The 15,443-nt window shown below is 47.9% G+C and overlaps 1 protein-coding gene across 5 annotated transcripts in view; it reads left to right on the top strand.

Moving 5' to 3' along the window:
* NTRK3 (neurotrophic receptor tyrosine kinase 3) overlaps positions 1–15,443 on the top strand; it is a 1,577,634-nt gene that overhangs the window by 760,076 nt on the left and 802,115 nt on the right. For all 5 annotated transcript variants that reach the window (XM_086958117.1, XM_086958116.1, XM_086958115.1 and 2 more), the window contains exon 6: positions 8,379–8,521. In XM_086958117.1, coding sequence (XP_086814243.1) covers positions 8,379–8,521 — 143 coding nt within the window. The remainder of the gene's footprint in view (positions 1–8,378; positions 8,522–15,443) is intronic.

Raw genomic sequence — 15,443 nt, 5'->3', positions numbered from 1 at the left:
AGAACCACACCCAGGGATGCTCAAATATCAGACACCCCTGTGTTTGCTCTGCGTACAATGGCCCTGACCAACCCCCTTATGAATTGAGTGGGTGATGACAAAGCTACATGTCCAAGCTCCAACCCGCTGCCTGTGGTGACATGTCTGCATCCGATGTACACAGCACAATGTAATGTCGTAGGGCCCAGGGCCCTCATGCATACAACAAAACCACAAGGACACACGCAGATATCATGTTGAACTGGCTACGGGCATATGCGCCCGCCCCCTTTATTGGCAGGGCCACATGTACAGTGACGCCTGTGCTGGACGTGTGTGGGGTAAGTGTAAGCCATGCCACATGGATTGTCTGGAGCTGGCAAACACTTGAACATTGGACACCAGTACAACGGAAACGGAAAACACATGCATAACAGATTTAACTGCTGAGCAACATGGAGTGAGCCGGAGAAAGTCCAGAGGACAGCCAACATACAAACAGAAGTGTTCATGAGTTGCAGTGCACTGGGGTTGGGACACTAGAGATGAGTGCGCTCATGTGAAGAAAAAGTATCGGATTGTGTCCCGTTGATATATTCATGATACAGATGCAGTGGTGTGTGTTAGACCTGCATCATCTTCCCCATCAACGGCTCAGGGTGCCCACACTGTTTGAGGTGACATACCTTCGCAACCGCTCCACAGCACAAAACAAAATCAGCAACGGACAATGGCCTGCGGTGCACTGAGTCACTGACACCTTGAATGCTGAGCAGGGTATCAGGCCGATGGTGGCATCGACGACAGGTCTGAGCAACTCTGTAAGTCTGTCAGGACCACCGTTTCGACTCTGGCAGATGGCGGTGGTCCTTGCGGTGGTGGCCTGTGCCTCCTGCAGTGATGTGACACTGCAGGAGGCACAGGCTCGCTTTGGTGTGTGAGCCCTCGTGGGATGCATTTGGGCCCGGAGGCTATGCTGTGCAAGGCCACAACGAAATGGCATTGATGACCTCAAGGCCTCCACTTCAGGGGCCATCCAATGTCTCCAGAGAAGGGGCTCTCTGCGTGGACCAGCACAGTTAGTGGACCCGGATGCACCGCAGCCAGCACAGGCACCCAGCCACAGGATGGTGACTTGCGGTGCAGTCAGATGGGCCATGCAACCTGAGCGGGTCACCATCAATGTCCGAGGTGTATGTTGCGGAGGGTTGCTGGGGACAGTGGAAGTTGTCCTCCAGGGCATGATGCCGAAAGGTATGATTTTGTCTAGAAGTAGAAAATGGTGGAGTGGAATACGACTGCCTCGTTGCCACCACCAATTCGGTATCAGCTACATGAGTATGAAAACTGCCCCCAGTCCATAGACTCAGACGCCACCAAAGTTTGACCACAGAGTGTCCATGAATGTCGGGAAACAGACACTGATATGAACTCCACCACTGCTAAATCATGACCCTGTGACCTTCTGGACTGCAGTGTAGGCCTGAGGCTGTGGTCAGCAGTGGCCCACAGCCACGCTTGTGATGCACAACGCTAGTGACCCCAGGGCAGTTGTCGGTAGTGTACAAACACCTCCGTAACGATAATCCTTTCCTCTCCTCCAAGATGCAAGGCATCATCCTCTTACGCCTCTCCTTGCATGCAATGATATGTAGTCTGCCTTTACATACTCAATGTTCAGTTCCAAATCTGTGACATACTCGAGTGCAGCCTAGGCACAGAGCAGTGTAGGCAGGAGGCAGCGGTCAACACGGGCCATTCACCGAGTGTCGCCATCATAGGTTGGTGGCCCCACCGGCCTGCATAGTTCAGGTTCAGTGGCACCACGTGTTTGGTCACCTTTGTGACTGTGACCCAGCTTTCATCCAAACTGAGCTATATCTTCCTCTTACTCCTCTCCGTGCGACCACTAGTGTGGACTCTGCCATTCATGATTCGCGACCTGGTCCCTCATCCACATTTCACTGGCTGGTGTTGAACAGGGTTTGTGGCAGCACGTGTCGCCGGCTGGCGTTGAACAGGGTTAGTGGCGCCACGTGTCGCAAGATTCCCACATGGAACTATGTCTCACTGATCAGGGGTTTAAAAAATTAACGGTTTTGTCGGGTTTAAACAATGAAGTGATTTATCCAAACAGTTTTTTTCTGCTCCTCATAGAACCAACATAACACCTCCAAAGTACTGTAACAAATCCTTATAGTAAATAAAGAAGGACGACCTAAGTGTTACTCTATAGTTTCTTTATATCGTTTTCTGAATCAAAAAATCATTTCTATACATTATATACAAGTAACTGTCATTATATCAAATATAGTGCAAAACCAAGTGACATCAGTGAATGGTGTACTTGTGACAAACAAAATATATCCAAATTTCATGTAGAAAAACTGTACATGTATATACAAAATATCATTTCATAAGGCCATCTACTGATACAATCTGGGAACCCTATGATTTCTTTCAAGTTTGTTAGGGGCTCCGAGTTTATGTGGCCTGTGAATAGATGTCGACGTTTCGACCCTGAAAGCGCCAATGTTCAGGGATCAGGGGGTCTGGTGCTGTGTCCTCTGGCCCGGATTTGGGCTCACTACCATTCAGGAGCCAGGACACAGTTTCACATGTGGAACCTACTGGGCCGCAGAGGATGCCAGTAGAATATGTAAATGAGGAAGGAGTAATTTGGACCCGCGTCAGGGGGCCAGCGATGGTCTGAGAGGCTGGCTGGGTTGCGGGCCTCGGGCTTCGAGCTTACACAGGCACGTAGTGGGCCCTCCTTGACACACGCAGGTGTTGGCTGGTGATCAATGTGGCCTGGCTGCACAGGGTCGGGCTTGACAGGTTTGTGGTACAGCAGGCCGTGGTACTTCAACCGCACAGGATTGCAGGCAACTCCGCTAACGAGGATGGCATCTGCCTCGCGGCAGGGTGGGAGGCCTCGCACTGCCAGAGATGTTAGGCTTTCCGGAATAGGACCATGCCCAGGGCTACATGCTTTTTATTCACACCCCTACGCTGGCCTGGCATACGCCGGGCCATCCAAATCAGCTCACGCTTATGGGGGCGTAACAGGCAACATTTCCACAAGGACCCCCAGTGACTGTGGTGACATGGTTTCAACCACTGTCCACTACACTCCATACACCAGAGGTGTATGTCACCATGGATATGAGTGTGTTCTGCAGACTGTGGTCCATCCAGCACATCGCCGCCACTCTTGGCATTGTGTACTTTCCTAATGATGGTTCTACTGTATTCTTCACACATGCCTGGTTGCCACCTCTAGACACATTCGGCTATTGTGTGGCTGAGGTGCCATGCCATTGATTGGTCATGTTCACGGCTTTCCCGGGTTACCATTGTAAGTTGTTCTATTGTGTCTGGTGGGTGGCATGTTGTTGTGCATGTTGGTTGTGATTTTGTGACTTGTGCATTGCCAGAGTTGTGGATTACATGGTTGTGGAGTTGAGGTGAGTGGGGTGTTCATTTGGCACTTGCCTAGGGGCTGTGCAATTCCCTTGGTCCCATCCTGGGAACGCTGGTTGCTGATGCACTGTCGAAGGGTAAAGGGATCATGCACATTGGTTATGTATTGGGAGGCAATATTGGTGAAGGTCCCACGGTGTTCTGATGTTGCCTGCATATTCATGTGTGATGTGTGCTTCCTGTTGTGCTGATTGTGTGCTGTATCACCAGTGGACACAGGTGGGACATGTGTGCAGTGGATTGCCCCCAACACATGCATGCAACTGGCTATAGCGTATGGTCCTTGCTTGGTCTCCAGTGGTTCCTGCGCATTGTGCTGGACTTATGGGGACTGGGGTGCCAGGGTAATGGTGATGTCCAGGACAGGTGTGGGGGACTTGGATGTGGCTGGCTGTGAGACCCCACCAAATCTGGCGGGTGTTGGTTGGGGTGTGCCAGGGGCCAACAGGTGCAGCACAGCCAGCAGCTTGGTGTGGGGTGGGATATTGGCTGTCCGCTGTGTTTGTGCCGTAGGCCTGTTCAGCGATGATAGCCAGAATGCATCCTGTGAGGCAGGTGCGTTTCCTGGTTGGCCGCTGCCTCTGTGGTGGTCTGGGAGGGGTGTGCCGGGTGGGTATTGTGGCCCTTTTGGGTGTCCGGGCTGCATGACAAGTGGCTCCATGGCATCTGTTGCCCTTCTGATGATGCCCTGGGCTGGTCTCCCTTTTGTGGTGCAGGCTGCCGTCCGACTTTACACCAGGTCAGAGCAGGTCTTAATATTCTGCTGCTAACACGCCTTATCGCATGTTTTGTGTTCTTGTCGCAGATCTGGCTGGTCGTTGTTAATGTTGAGGTGTTGTGTTGTCACAGATTTTTGCACAGGAACGCCTACTCTGCATCTTATTAGAGAAAGTTGCGGAGGTCCTCTGTGGCGTTGTTTTTTGTGGCTGCTGTTGCGGGTTAACTGGTGCTGTGAGCTGTTAACACCAGCTTGTGAATGGAGAGGTAAATTTATCATGACTTTGGCTGCTATAAAGTGCCATTCATTCGGTGATAGCTCCTTGTGAATATGCCCCAGAGTTTGTTGAACCATGTTGCTATGGATTACAGGATAGCTTGTTCCTACAGCTGTTTTCAGCTTTGTAAATTAATGTGGCACTTTATAATATCCCCATATTTTATCTGCTGCATGGTGATTGTAAATTTTTCTGACCAACTGGGATGAGTTTTGCTTCCGCTGTATTTACTAGAAACAAATATAATTTCGAAGTGTTATGTATATTTAATGGTGCTGAATTTTTTTTAAATATTTGCACTGCCATATGTATACACTATTCAGTAGGCATACTGAAATTAGGGGGAGATCGCCAGTTGGTAAACTGTGCTACAAGTTGTGGGCAGAGACTTTGCCAAACTCCATGTTCCAAGTGGAGCGCAGAGCGTAAAAATTCTCTGAAGTGGAGCAGAGTTTAGCACCCAGGCTTATTTCAAACTACTCAGACAGGCAATGCAATGAAAGGTCTGAGACATATTTAAAGTGCTACTTAAGTGGGTGACACAATCAGAGCTCAACATTCTCAGCGGGGCAAAGCCATGTCCGATGAGGACTTCATGAGGAAGAAAGTAAAGTTGGATCATAAAACTTCCATTCCCTGGTTTGCTGAACTATTGAGGTCACTCAAACAACGGTATAAAAAGCTTGAAAGGAGATTGCGTACTGCTTACCGGGAAGATTACAGGATACCTCTTAAGGATGCCCTGCTTGACTACAGGTATTATGAAGGATAAAGCGGATTACTAAGCTATCACCATTTTAGCTGCCCCTAATAACACCAAGGAGGTGTTGGAGATCATGAGGGAGCTGTCTAACCCTACTTGCCTGCACCAAGCCATTGTGCCTTCACAAAGCCTTTTTGATGACTTGGCTAAGTTTTTTGAGGATAAGATTACTACCATCTACCAAAAATGCTGCTACTCTGGCAATGGCCTCCTCTAAAGTAATACTCTTCACATATGGTCATCTAATGTTGGGCCTCAATCATCAATAGGCAAGTTAGATTGTTTTGAACCTATATCTATAGCGATAACAATCTCGTTGGGCTCACATCTGGATATTCTTCCAGAAATCTGCAAGGAAAATGCAGACACTTTGTTTCCCCTGCTATCGCCAATTTGCTAACTTTCTCTCTAACATATCACGGTACCCACAACTTGGAAAACTGTGTAGTAGGCTTTTGGTCCAACATCTAGAAAAGAACAATTTTCTGGAGGAAAAACAATTCAGATTCAGGCCTGGTCATGGTACTAAAACTGCTCTATTAGTGGCTTTGGATGAGCTAAGGATGCAAGACGATGAAGGGCATTCAGCGGTACTTATTTTTACTAGATCTCTTAGTTGCATTTGGCACTGTGCGTCACACCACCTTCTTAGCTCTGCTGGAATCTTTTGGGGTTTGCCGGCTGGACTTGCAACGGTTCCTCTCATTTCTGCGGAGATGAAATCAGGCAGTGGCTCTTCCTCCCTGTTGCTCCCAGGTTAGGGCTACTAACCAGGGAGTGCCACAGGGCTCTGATATCTGCACGATTCTGTTTAATATCTATACAGCTCCACTGACTGAAACTTATTAAATCCATAAAGTGACCCTGGTCATCTATGCTGACGATACTCAGCTTTTTGTCTCCCTAGGAGACATTCATGAGCTTACTTCTTTTCTTGTTTCTATGACTGACATCATTCACTGTCTTAGGTGCAACTCAATGAAATTTAACATGGACAAGACAGAGCTACTCCACTGTACTGCACATAATATCTCAGAAGCTTTTCACTCCAACTTCTTGCATTTCGCTCCTGTGAACACAGATCGGTAACTGGGAGTTACCATTGACGATAAACTTAGTTTGGAAGCCATGTAAATAAGATGACGGCAATGTGTTGTGCGCTCCTGAAAACTCTTTGGAAAATGTTGCTAATGCTTCCATCCACCTCTAGAGGTTTGGTGATTCGAAGTGTTGTGCTTAACTGACTGGACTATTGTAATGCTCTTCTTTTGGATGCACCAAATTATCAATTGCATCATTTCTCAAGGGTGCAGATTCCAGCAGCAAAACTGGCTCTAAACAGATCTTGGAGAGCCTGGTGTTCCCTGGCACTTAAGGAGATACATTGGCTGCCACTTAAGCAAAGAATGCAATTCAAATCTCTTTGTCTGGCCTTCAAAGCCTTCCTTGAGATAGGCACTGTTCTTTTGCAAAGGAGATTGAAAAGATATATTCGCAATACACCACTTCGCTCTGAATCCCCCAATCTGTTTTGTGAGCATACATTTAGGAAATGTAGGCAAGGTGACAGGACTTTTATCGTTCGAGCAGCCAAGCTCTTTAATTCTCTGCCTCCTGTCTTAAGAGCAATTACTGACCTATTAAAGTTTAGTAAAGCAATTAAGACCTGGCTTTTTTCCAAAGTAACAGGTGTGAAGCTGTTTTTTGCTAAAGCTTGGATACATATTTTTTGCCCCTCTTATTTCACTTTCTGTATATTCTCTAACCCTTTTGGCTAGGGCCAGGATACCAGTTGGTGGCAGAGAGCTGTTAGACCTGGCATCCTAGGCATGGTTCTCCCCTGTTTTTTGCCTCTGCCTCCTGTATTTTCACTGTGTGATAGATTTTGTTTTTGCTGGTCTAGATGCTTTGGGCAATTTTCTACTGCTGATAAGTGTCAAAGTGCAAGTGCTCCCTATATAAATTGTGCATGTGGATTAGTGTTTCCATAATTGGCTTGTTTGACTTACTACTAAGTCCCTAGTGTGTGCCCAGGGCCTGTGAGTCAACTACTGCTAGTAGCCCTGCAGCACGGATTGTGCCACCCTCATAGGCTGCAGTTCAAAGAGGTCTCAGACCTGCCACTGCAGTGTCTGCGCACAGTCTCTACTGTCAACTTGGCTAGTGCACCCACTTCCCAGGCCCTAAACTTCCCTTTTATTACGCGAGTCACCCCTTAGGTAGGCCCAAGGTACCACTGTGGGCAGGGTGCAGTGTATGTGAAAGGCAGGAAATGTACTGGTGTGTGTGACATTTCCTGATAGTGAAATACAATGTATTTTGTTTTTCACTATGGAAAGGCTATCTGTCCTTTAGGATAGAATGGGAGTTTATTCATAACATCTTATAAATATACCTTTCCATTCGGATGAGGTCAAAAGGTGGAGTCTGGTATGTCTGAACTCAGAATAAAAAAGGCATCTTTTAGTAGAGATGATTTTTATATTGTGTGTTTGAAAATACCACTTTTAGAAAGTGGGTATTTTTTGCTTAGCCATCCTATGTGCCTCTGCTGGTTTGTGGATTGACTGACTGGGTTTGGAGTGACAGGTCCTAGTGATGTGCATTCTCTTCGGACAGCCACTCACTGCCTGCCGGAGCTGGAAGGGGAGATGTCCTGCTGGCTCCTGAGGCCACACAGGAGACTGCCTGCCCATCTGGGGCAGTTGGAGCTGGGCTCCCTGAGCTTTCCCCAACAAATAGAGGCATACAGGGTGCCCAGTTGGTATCAGGAATTCCCGAAAAAGAAAAACAATGAATGAAATCATGGTTAAAACACCATAATAAATATTTGCTGCCCCTGGATTTCCCCCCCTACTAGTACCTGGTGACACTCATACATTTTGAGCCTTTTCTCAGGTCGGGGCGGCATAATGGACAATGATAAAATTCATAATTAGTCAGTATTCATCAAGGTAGATATTCTTTCTGACACATGACAACTAATTTAACTACATGCATCCAGATTTAACCTAATTGTTTCATTTAATTAATGAAATAAGTTGTATTTAAAATAACTGTTCTTAAGAAATGTCTGTAAGTGATATATTGTTTGATTTGACTTTTGTGAAAATATATGCAAACTTGTGTAGTAAAGATGGGATGCCTTCTGTTTTCAGACTTACCGGAGATCAGTGTGCACCATAGTAACTTGTCTGTGCGGGAAGGGCAGAATGCGGTGCTCACCTGCAATGGATCCGGGTCCCCGCTGCCAGATGTCGATTGGATTGTAACAAATCTACATTCGATCAATACTCACCAGGTACAATTCTCGGGACGCTATATATCTATAATAAATAAGTTTAAATGTTTGTATTGGCTAGATATTATTTTGATTTATGATGTGATGTTTACAATTAGATTGTGCTGACAGATTTCACGATAGTTTAGGTTTATTGCACCCAACAGGCAGAACAGTAACTTGCTAATATTGCTGTGTCAATGGAAATTGTGCAACCATAAATAAAGTGAATAATTGCCCTATAATGTAGGCTACATGCTTGACATAATACTAATACTACTGCAGTTGTGACTGCCTCTCATCACACTACTACTAACACTGTTAATAAGTGTAATAATTATGATTTGTTTTTATGTAGCGCTTCACATTAAACTTACTATTTCTAAGTGCTATAATTACAATGATTTCTTTCCACTACCCAAATTAGTTATGCATAATTGACTGATTTGGGAAATATTAAAGTTTAAGATAGCTTTGCTAGGATGCCCAACTCATGACCGGCTGATCACCTCATGCTTATGCAAAGAGTGTTCAACTTACTGAGATGGCCTGCTGGCATTAAAGGCAAAGATGTTGAAAAGCAAGTCACTTTTCAACTATCTTTCTTGATTAGAAACTGACAAGTCATGGTGGTTATAAGGACTATGACAGTTCAGATCAATGTCTCCATCAGCCTCACTGATGGGTCCTTAAATTCATGGTATTGAAACGGGTATGACATATAGGAGAGTCCTGGGATTTACCAGGAAAATATATAGAACGCTTGGACTTTCCCCGTTGGCTCCAGCTTGGGAAACTGGTGTTTTTTTCATGCATCCGGTACTTTTTGTATCAAGAAACAGGGTGTCAAAAGCTTTTGTAGCGCCTACCCACCCCAGCAAGAAGAAAACTCATTCTGACCGACCAGATCTGTGAGAATGAGAGAGCAGGGCAGCACTTGAACCCTTTCACCTGGATTTGATGCTCTTCAATGCACTTTGACCAGTTTAATGTGGGGAAGCCTTCTACTGCATAAATCAATTTTCTACCGGAACACAAAATCTGTGGACTCCTGTAGAGAACTTTTTTTTATGATCCTCGCTTGATTGACGTCACTCAATCAGTTAGTCACACAGCTTTATTCAATCAATAAAAGCACATAAATGTGTTGAAGTCAATAAAAATACATATATACATTAGTTAAAATGAGTATTAAACAAATTTGCTGTAGTCCAAGTAAGACCTTTAAAATCTTTTATATAAAAATGGAAAGAACAATTCATGATTAAAATCACACAATACTACTAAGATGTGAGCCCACCTTTTACCTCTTCCTAAAGCAGGCCCATAAAAATGAAGTGACACAGAAACATACAAATGGGTCCAGTTAAGTGTTTATAAAATACATGGTGACCCGGCATTGCCTAAATTTATGGTGCCTCAAAATTGGAAGTACAAATATTTTCCTTTCCTCTGAATAATTTTTACAGAATAGTAAGATATGTGGATCTGACTGCACAGCATGGTTGTTGCAAGGGAAGGGAGCGAGATCTGCTAATGTGTGTTTATTTTTTGGGTATCCCAGGTGTAACGGGATCATGTTCAGTCTGAAGCACAATAAAATAAATCTGTGCTGTGCATTATTAATACGAGCTAAGTAATGAAAACCTCCTGATATTGGTGGGACCAGATTGTATGCAATGGAGGAATAATGGATCCGTTTTTTTCCCTATGGGCATTTCCTACTCTTTGGGAGTATAAATTTGTTAACCATTTCTTCTTGACCTCTTTGCAGGAATCAGGGCACTGAACAAGTTTTACCATCCTTAGAGCTTTCAGTGCAGTTTCTACATAATTTAGCCACCCGATTGTTTTGTAGTGATCATGGTTACAGCATTCCCTTATAATGGTTTATGTCAAGTCCACCATAGTTCTATGCCATATTGAGAGCTACAAAAGGACTGGGGCCAACCTTATGGTGTCACTCAGTTAAGGAAGCCCCTGTTCGAGATGAAAAATTTAATTTGGGGCTGATCGGGGTAAAGACACACGATTTTTAAAAAAGGAGTCTTCCATTTGCTGTAACGAGGCAGCATTAACCCTGACACCTGCTCTGTATGTTAGGGCTGACTTTGTTTTAGCTAAGCAAATGTTTTTAATTTAATTTAGCAAATCTCTATACAGCATTGAGGCTCCTTTGCATACCGTGACCTTTTGTTTTCTCTAATTTATCCCACGAGTGATCCTTATCGAAGAGCACTCCGAGATATGAAAAGGAGTCGACCACCTTAATTTCCTTACCATCCATCTGAAAATGGGGATATTTCTCACCTCTAGCCTCTCCGCCAACTATTATAAATGATTTGGATACATTGACTTTTAGATCAAGGGAGGCCATGAAGATGGAATAAGCTTTAATTCATTTTTGTAAGGCCAGCCCCGAACTTGCCATCAGTACTGCGTCATCTGCGTATGTCAAGATCGGGAGGGGAGTTTGATCGAATTTGGGCACATGCAATGAGAGAGCAGACAGGGAGGACTCAACTCCATTCCTATAGATTGAAAAGAGAAATGTAGCGAGCACACACCCTTTTCTAACTCACTTTTCGATTTTAAAATGACGAGTGCACTCCCCCTTAGTGCCATATTTCAGGCAGGCAGTGGCATTGGCGTATAGCTGGCAGATGAACCCAATTATCGGCGGGTCACTCACCCAAATACTTGTGAAATGTCTGGAAAAGTGCTTGAATCCCAACTAGAAATTTAGTACAGAATGAAAGGAAACACTACTGAGAGTACAACCATGAATGTACACATATGTAGGTGATAGGAATTTGAGCCAATGCTTGCATATTATAACCTATACCTCAGCAGAAAGGCACAGGTGGGGCTTCCCCTCCACAAACCCCTCAGCTCCCCGCATCGAGTTATGATGAAAACATTAGTTGCATAAGGTCTAATGGTGAATTGTGTATTTCATGCACTCCTGCTGTCACGGTCAATAACGTGTGCCAGTAGGTTCTATAACCAATCAATCAATCAATCAATACACTTGTAGAGTGCGCTACTCACCCGTGGGGGTTTCAAGGCGCTCGGGGAGGGGGTGGGGTGTGCCGCTACTGCTCAAAGAGCCAGGTCTTGAGGTGTTTCCTGAATGTGAGGTGGTCCTGGGTCAGTCGTAGGTGAGCGGGGAGGGAGTTCCACGTTTTGACCGCCAGGTAGGAGAATGATCTTCCTCTGGTGGTGGTTCTGCAGATCCGTGGGACGGTGGCAAGGGCGAGGCTGGCAGAGCGGAGTTTGAATGTTGGAGTGTAGAACGTGAGGCGGCTGTTGAGGTATTCAGGGCCTATGTTGTGGAGCGCTTCGTGTGCCTGGGTGAGGAGCCTGAACGTGATCCTTTTGTTGATGGGGAGCCAGTGCAAGTCTCTCAGGTGGGCTGATATGTGGCTGTGGCGAGCGATGTCGAGGATGAGTCGTGCGGATGCGTTCTGTATGCGTTGGAGTCTTTCTGAAGTTTGACTGTGGTTCCTGCATATAGGGCGTTCCCGTAGTCTAGTCGGCTGGTGATGAGGGCCTGGGTGACCTTTTTTCTAGTTCCGGTAGGGATCCATCAGAAGATCTTACGGAGCATGCACAGGGTGTTGAAGCATGAAGATGAGATGGCGTTGACTTGCTTGGTGATCGTGAGAGAGGAGTCCAGGATGAATCCTAGGTTGCGTGCGTGGTCAGTGGGTTTCAGTGAGGTGCCCAGTTCTGTGGGCCACCAGGAGTTGTCCCAGGCGGATGGGGATGGTCCGAGGATGAGGACCTCTGTCTTGTCTGAGTTCAGTTTCAGATGGCTGAGTTTCATCCATTCAGCGACGTTTTTCATTCCTTCCTGGAGGTTGAGTTTGGTGGTGGCTGGGTCTTTGGCGAGGGAGAGTATCAGCTGGGTGTCATCCGCGTATGAGATGATGTTGACGTTGTGTTTGCATGCAATGGTGGTGAGGGAGCTCATGTAAATATTGAAGAAGGTTGGGCTGAGCAATGAGCCTTGGGGTACGCCGCAGATGATCTTGGTGGCCGTGGAGTGGAAGGGAGGGAGGTGGACTCTCTGGATTCTGTCGGAGAGGAACAAGGTGATCCAGTCCAGGGCTTTACCTTGCATTCCAGCGTTGTGGAGGCGGGTTATTAGGGTGCGAAAGCAGACTGTATCAAAGGTGGCTGAGAAGTGTAGGAGGATGAGGGCAGTGGTTTCCCCATTGTCGAGTAGGGTCCTGATGTCGTCTGTGGCTGCGATGAGGGCGGTCTCGGTGCTGTGGTTGGCTTTAAATCCGGACTGGGATGGGTCGAGGGATTCGTTGGCCTTGAGGAATCTGGTCAGCTGTTTATTGATGATCTTCTCGATCACTTTCGCCGGGAAGGGAAGAAGAGAGATGGGGCGGAAGTTTTTGAGGTCTTTAGGGTCCGCTGTGGGTTTCTTCAGTAGGGCGTTGATCTCTGCGTGCTTCCAGCTCTCTGGGAAGGTGGCGGATGTGAGGGAGCTGTTTATGACGTTCCGTAGGTGGGGAGCGATGATGGTGTCGGCTTTGTTTAAGATGCAGTGAGGGCATTGGTCGGAAGAGAGCCAGAGTGTATGGAGTTCATAGCGCGGGTGGTGTCTTTGGTGCTGATGGAAGTCCAAGCACTGAGGATGGTTGTAGGTGGCATTGTTTTGGTGGCAGGGGGCGGAGTGTGGGCATCAAAGCTGTTGTGGATTTCGGCGATCTTGCAGTGAAAGAACGTGGTGAGGGAGTGGCAGAGGTCTTGCGACGGTGTGATGTCGTTGCTGTTGGCATTGGGATTGGAGAGCTCTTTTACGATTCTGAAGAGTTTCTTGCTGTTGTGTGTGTTGTTGTCCAGCCGTTCTTTGAACAATGTCTTTTTGGTGGTGCGGATCAGCTGGTGGTGTTTGCGGGTGGCGTTCTTGAGGGCTGTCATGTTTTCTGTCGTCTGCTCGCGGCGCCAGGTTTTCTTGAGGGTTTGGCAGGATTTCTTCGATTCTTTGAGATGGTCGGTGAACCAAGTTGTTTTCCTAGTTGCCGGGGTTGCAGTGAAGTAGTGTGGCTCACTGGTTAGAGGTGGCAGACCCGAGAGCAGAGGACGGCCCGGGACCAGGGTTCGATTCCCGGTGCGGCAGGTTTCTGGACCAGGGTCAGCGGACTCGATAATTCTCTCGCCTCGGTGCCCACTCTGATCAGCGATCACACTCAGCAACTCTGGGCATTAGCTTGCCTCATCTTCACTAACGGCCCCACCAGACCGCCGGGGATGCCTGGTCTCACCCTGGAGATACCCATTAAGGGACCATCTCTCAGGGAAGCCAGGAAGGGTTTTGCAGCGGTCGAAGCGCCTTGGGACCCTACGGGTAAGTAGTGCGCTATATAAATGCCAATACATTACATTACATTACATTACATGGAGGGTTCTTCAGTGGTGCAAGGGTGTTGGCGCAGTTGATGATCCACTGTGTGAGGTTGCGGGCTGCGTCGTTGGTGTCAGTGGGGTTGATAGGTGGGTTCTGGCTCAGTGATGTGGTTAGCTCGTCTGTGGTCACTTTGCTCGAGCAACTACGGCGGATCTGTTGCAGGTGGTGGTGGGATGTGGTCTTCTTAAAGGTGAAGCGGATGCAGCTGTGGTCGGTCCAGTGTAGTCCGGTGGAGTGGCTGAAGGCAACGTGGCTGCTGGCAGAGAAGATGGGGTCGAGCGTGTAGCTGGCGTAGTGGGTGGGGGTGTTCACCAGTTGCTTGAGTCCCAGGTTGGCGAGGTTGTCGAGCAGGGTGGTGGTGTTGTTGTCATTGTTGTTCTCCAGGTGGAAGTTCAGGTCCCCTGGGAGGATGTAGTCTGATGAGGCGAGGGCATGTGGGCTGATAAAGTCGGCGATGACTTCACTGAATTGTGTACATGGGCCCGGTGGTCTGTAGACGAGCGTTCCTCTGAGGGTGGTCTTGGGTTCGGTGTGGATCTGGAAGTGTAGGTGTTCGTCGGTGGTGAGGGCATCTTCGGAGTTGGTCGTGACGTCGATGGTGTTCCTGTAGATGATGGCGATTCCTCCTCCGGTTTGGTTGACGCGGTCCTTTCGGGTGATCTTGTAGCCGTCCGTGATGGCTATGGCGATTTCGGGGCTGAGAAGGCATTCATCCAGGTTTCTGTGAGAAAGGCGACGTCTGGTGCTGTTGTATCGAGGAGGTCTCAGAGTTCGACAGCGTGCTTGTGGACGGAGCGGGTGTTGAGGAGGATGCACTTGAGTTGGTTGTTGTTGTTGCCTGGTCTGGGTGGTGGGATGTAGGTTCGGACGCAGGTGAATTTGCAGGTTTGGCAGGAGAAGGGTCCGTGGGTGAGTTTCAGAGTGGCTTGGTAGCAGGCGGCTGGTCGGCCAGTGTTGAGTGCGTGGAGGGTGGTGGTGTCGTATCTCAGTCGGGTTTCTTGGTTTCAGCAGGGGCCAGGGGGTCTGGCGCTAGGCGCGGTCCAGGCGCGGATGGGCGCAGGCCGTCTTGCCTTTGGCACGCCCGCTGCGCGCGTCTACTGCGCGGCCGCTGCACAACCTCTATTAGAAGGGTTATGGGAGGGAGGAACAACTGGGAGGCGGGAGCGGGGCGGAGAATGGGGCACCAGGGGGGCGGGGCCGCAGGGAGCCAGCGGCGGGAATTGCGAGGGAGAGGAGCGGGTGGGGGGGTGCGGGGGGAGGTCACGGGCACAATGTGCGACGAAGCAACAATGAGGAGAGCAGTAAAGTGAGACCAGGAGGGCAGTACAATGGCACAGAAGGAAAAAGGAAACAAACAATCTGAGTCCAGAATAACTGCAACGATTACAGGCGACACAGCGGGCAGCGGGACAGCGGCGACACAGGGGGACCGTGTGGCGGCTGAGGGGGCGAGCTACCTGGTGACAGGGTCAAAGGTCGCTCCACATTTGTCTGTGTATATTAGCTTAAACTGTCTAC

This window comes from Lissotriton vulgaris, chromosome 2_1, assembly GCF_964263255.1.
Source record: "Lissotriton vulgaris chromosome 2_1, aLisVul1.2, whole genome shotgun sequence".
Taxonomy (NCBI): Eukaryota; Metazoa; Chordata; class Amphibia; order Caudata; family Salamandridae; genus Lissotriton; species Lissotriton vulgaris.
The sequence above is the reverse complement of the archived record's forward strand: the minus strand, read 5'-3'. Positions and strand labels throughout refer to the sequence as shown.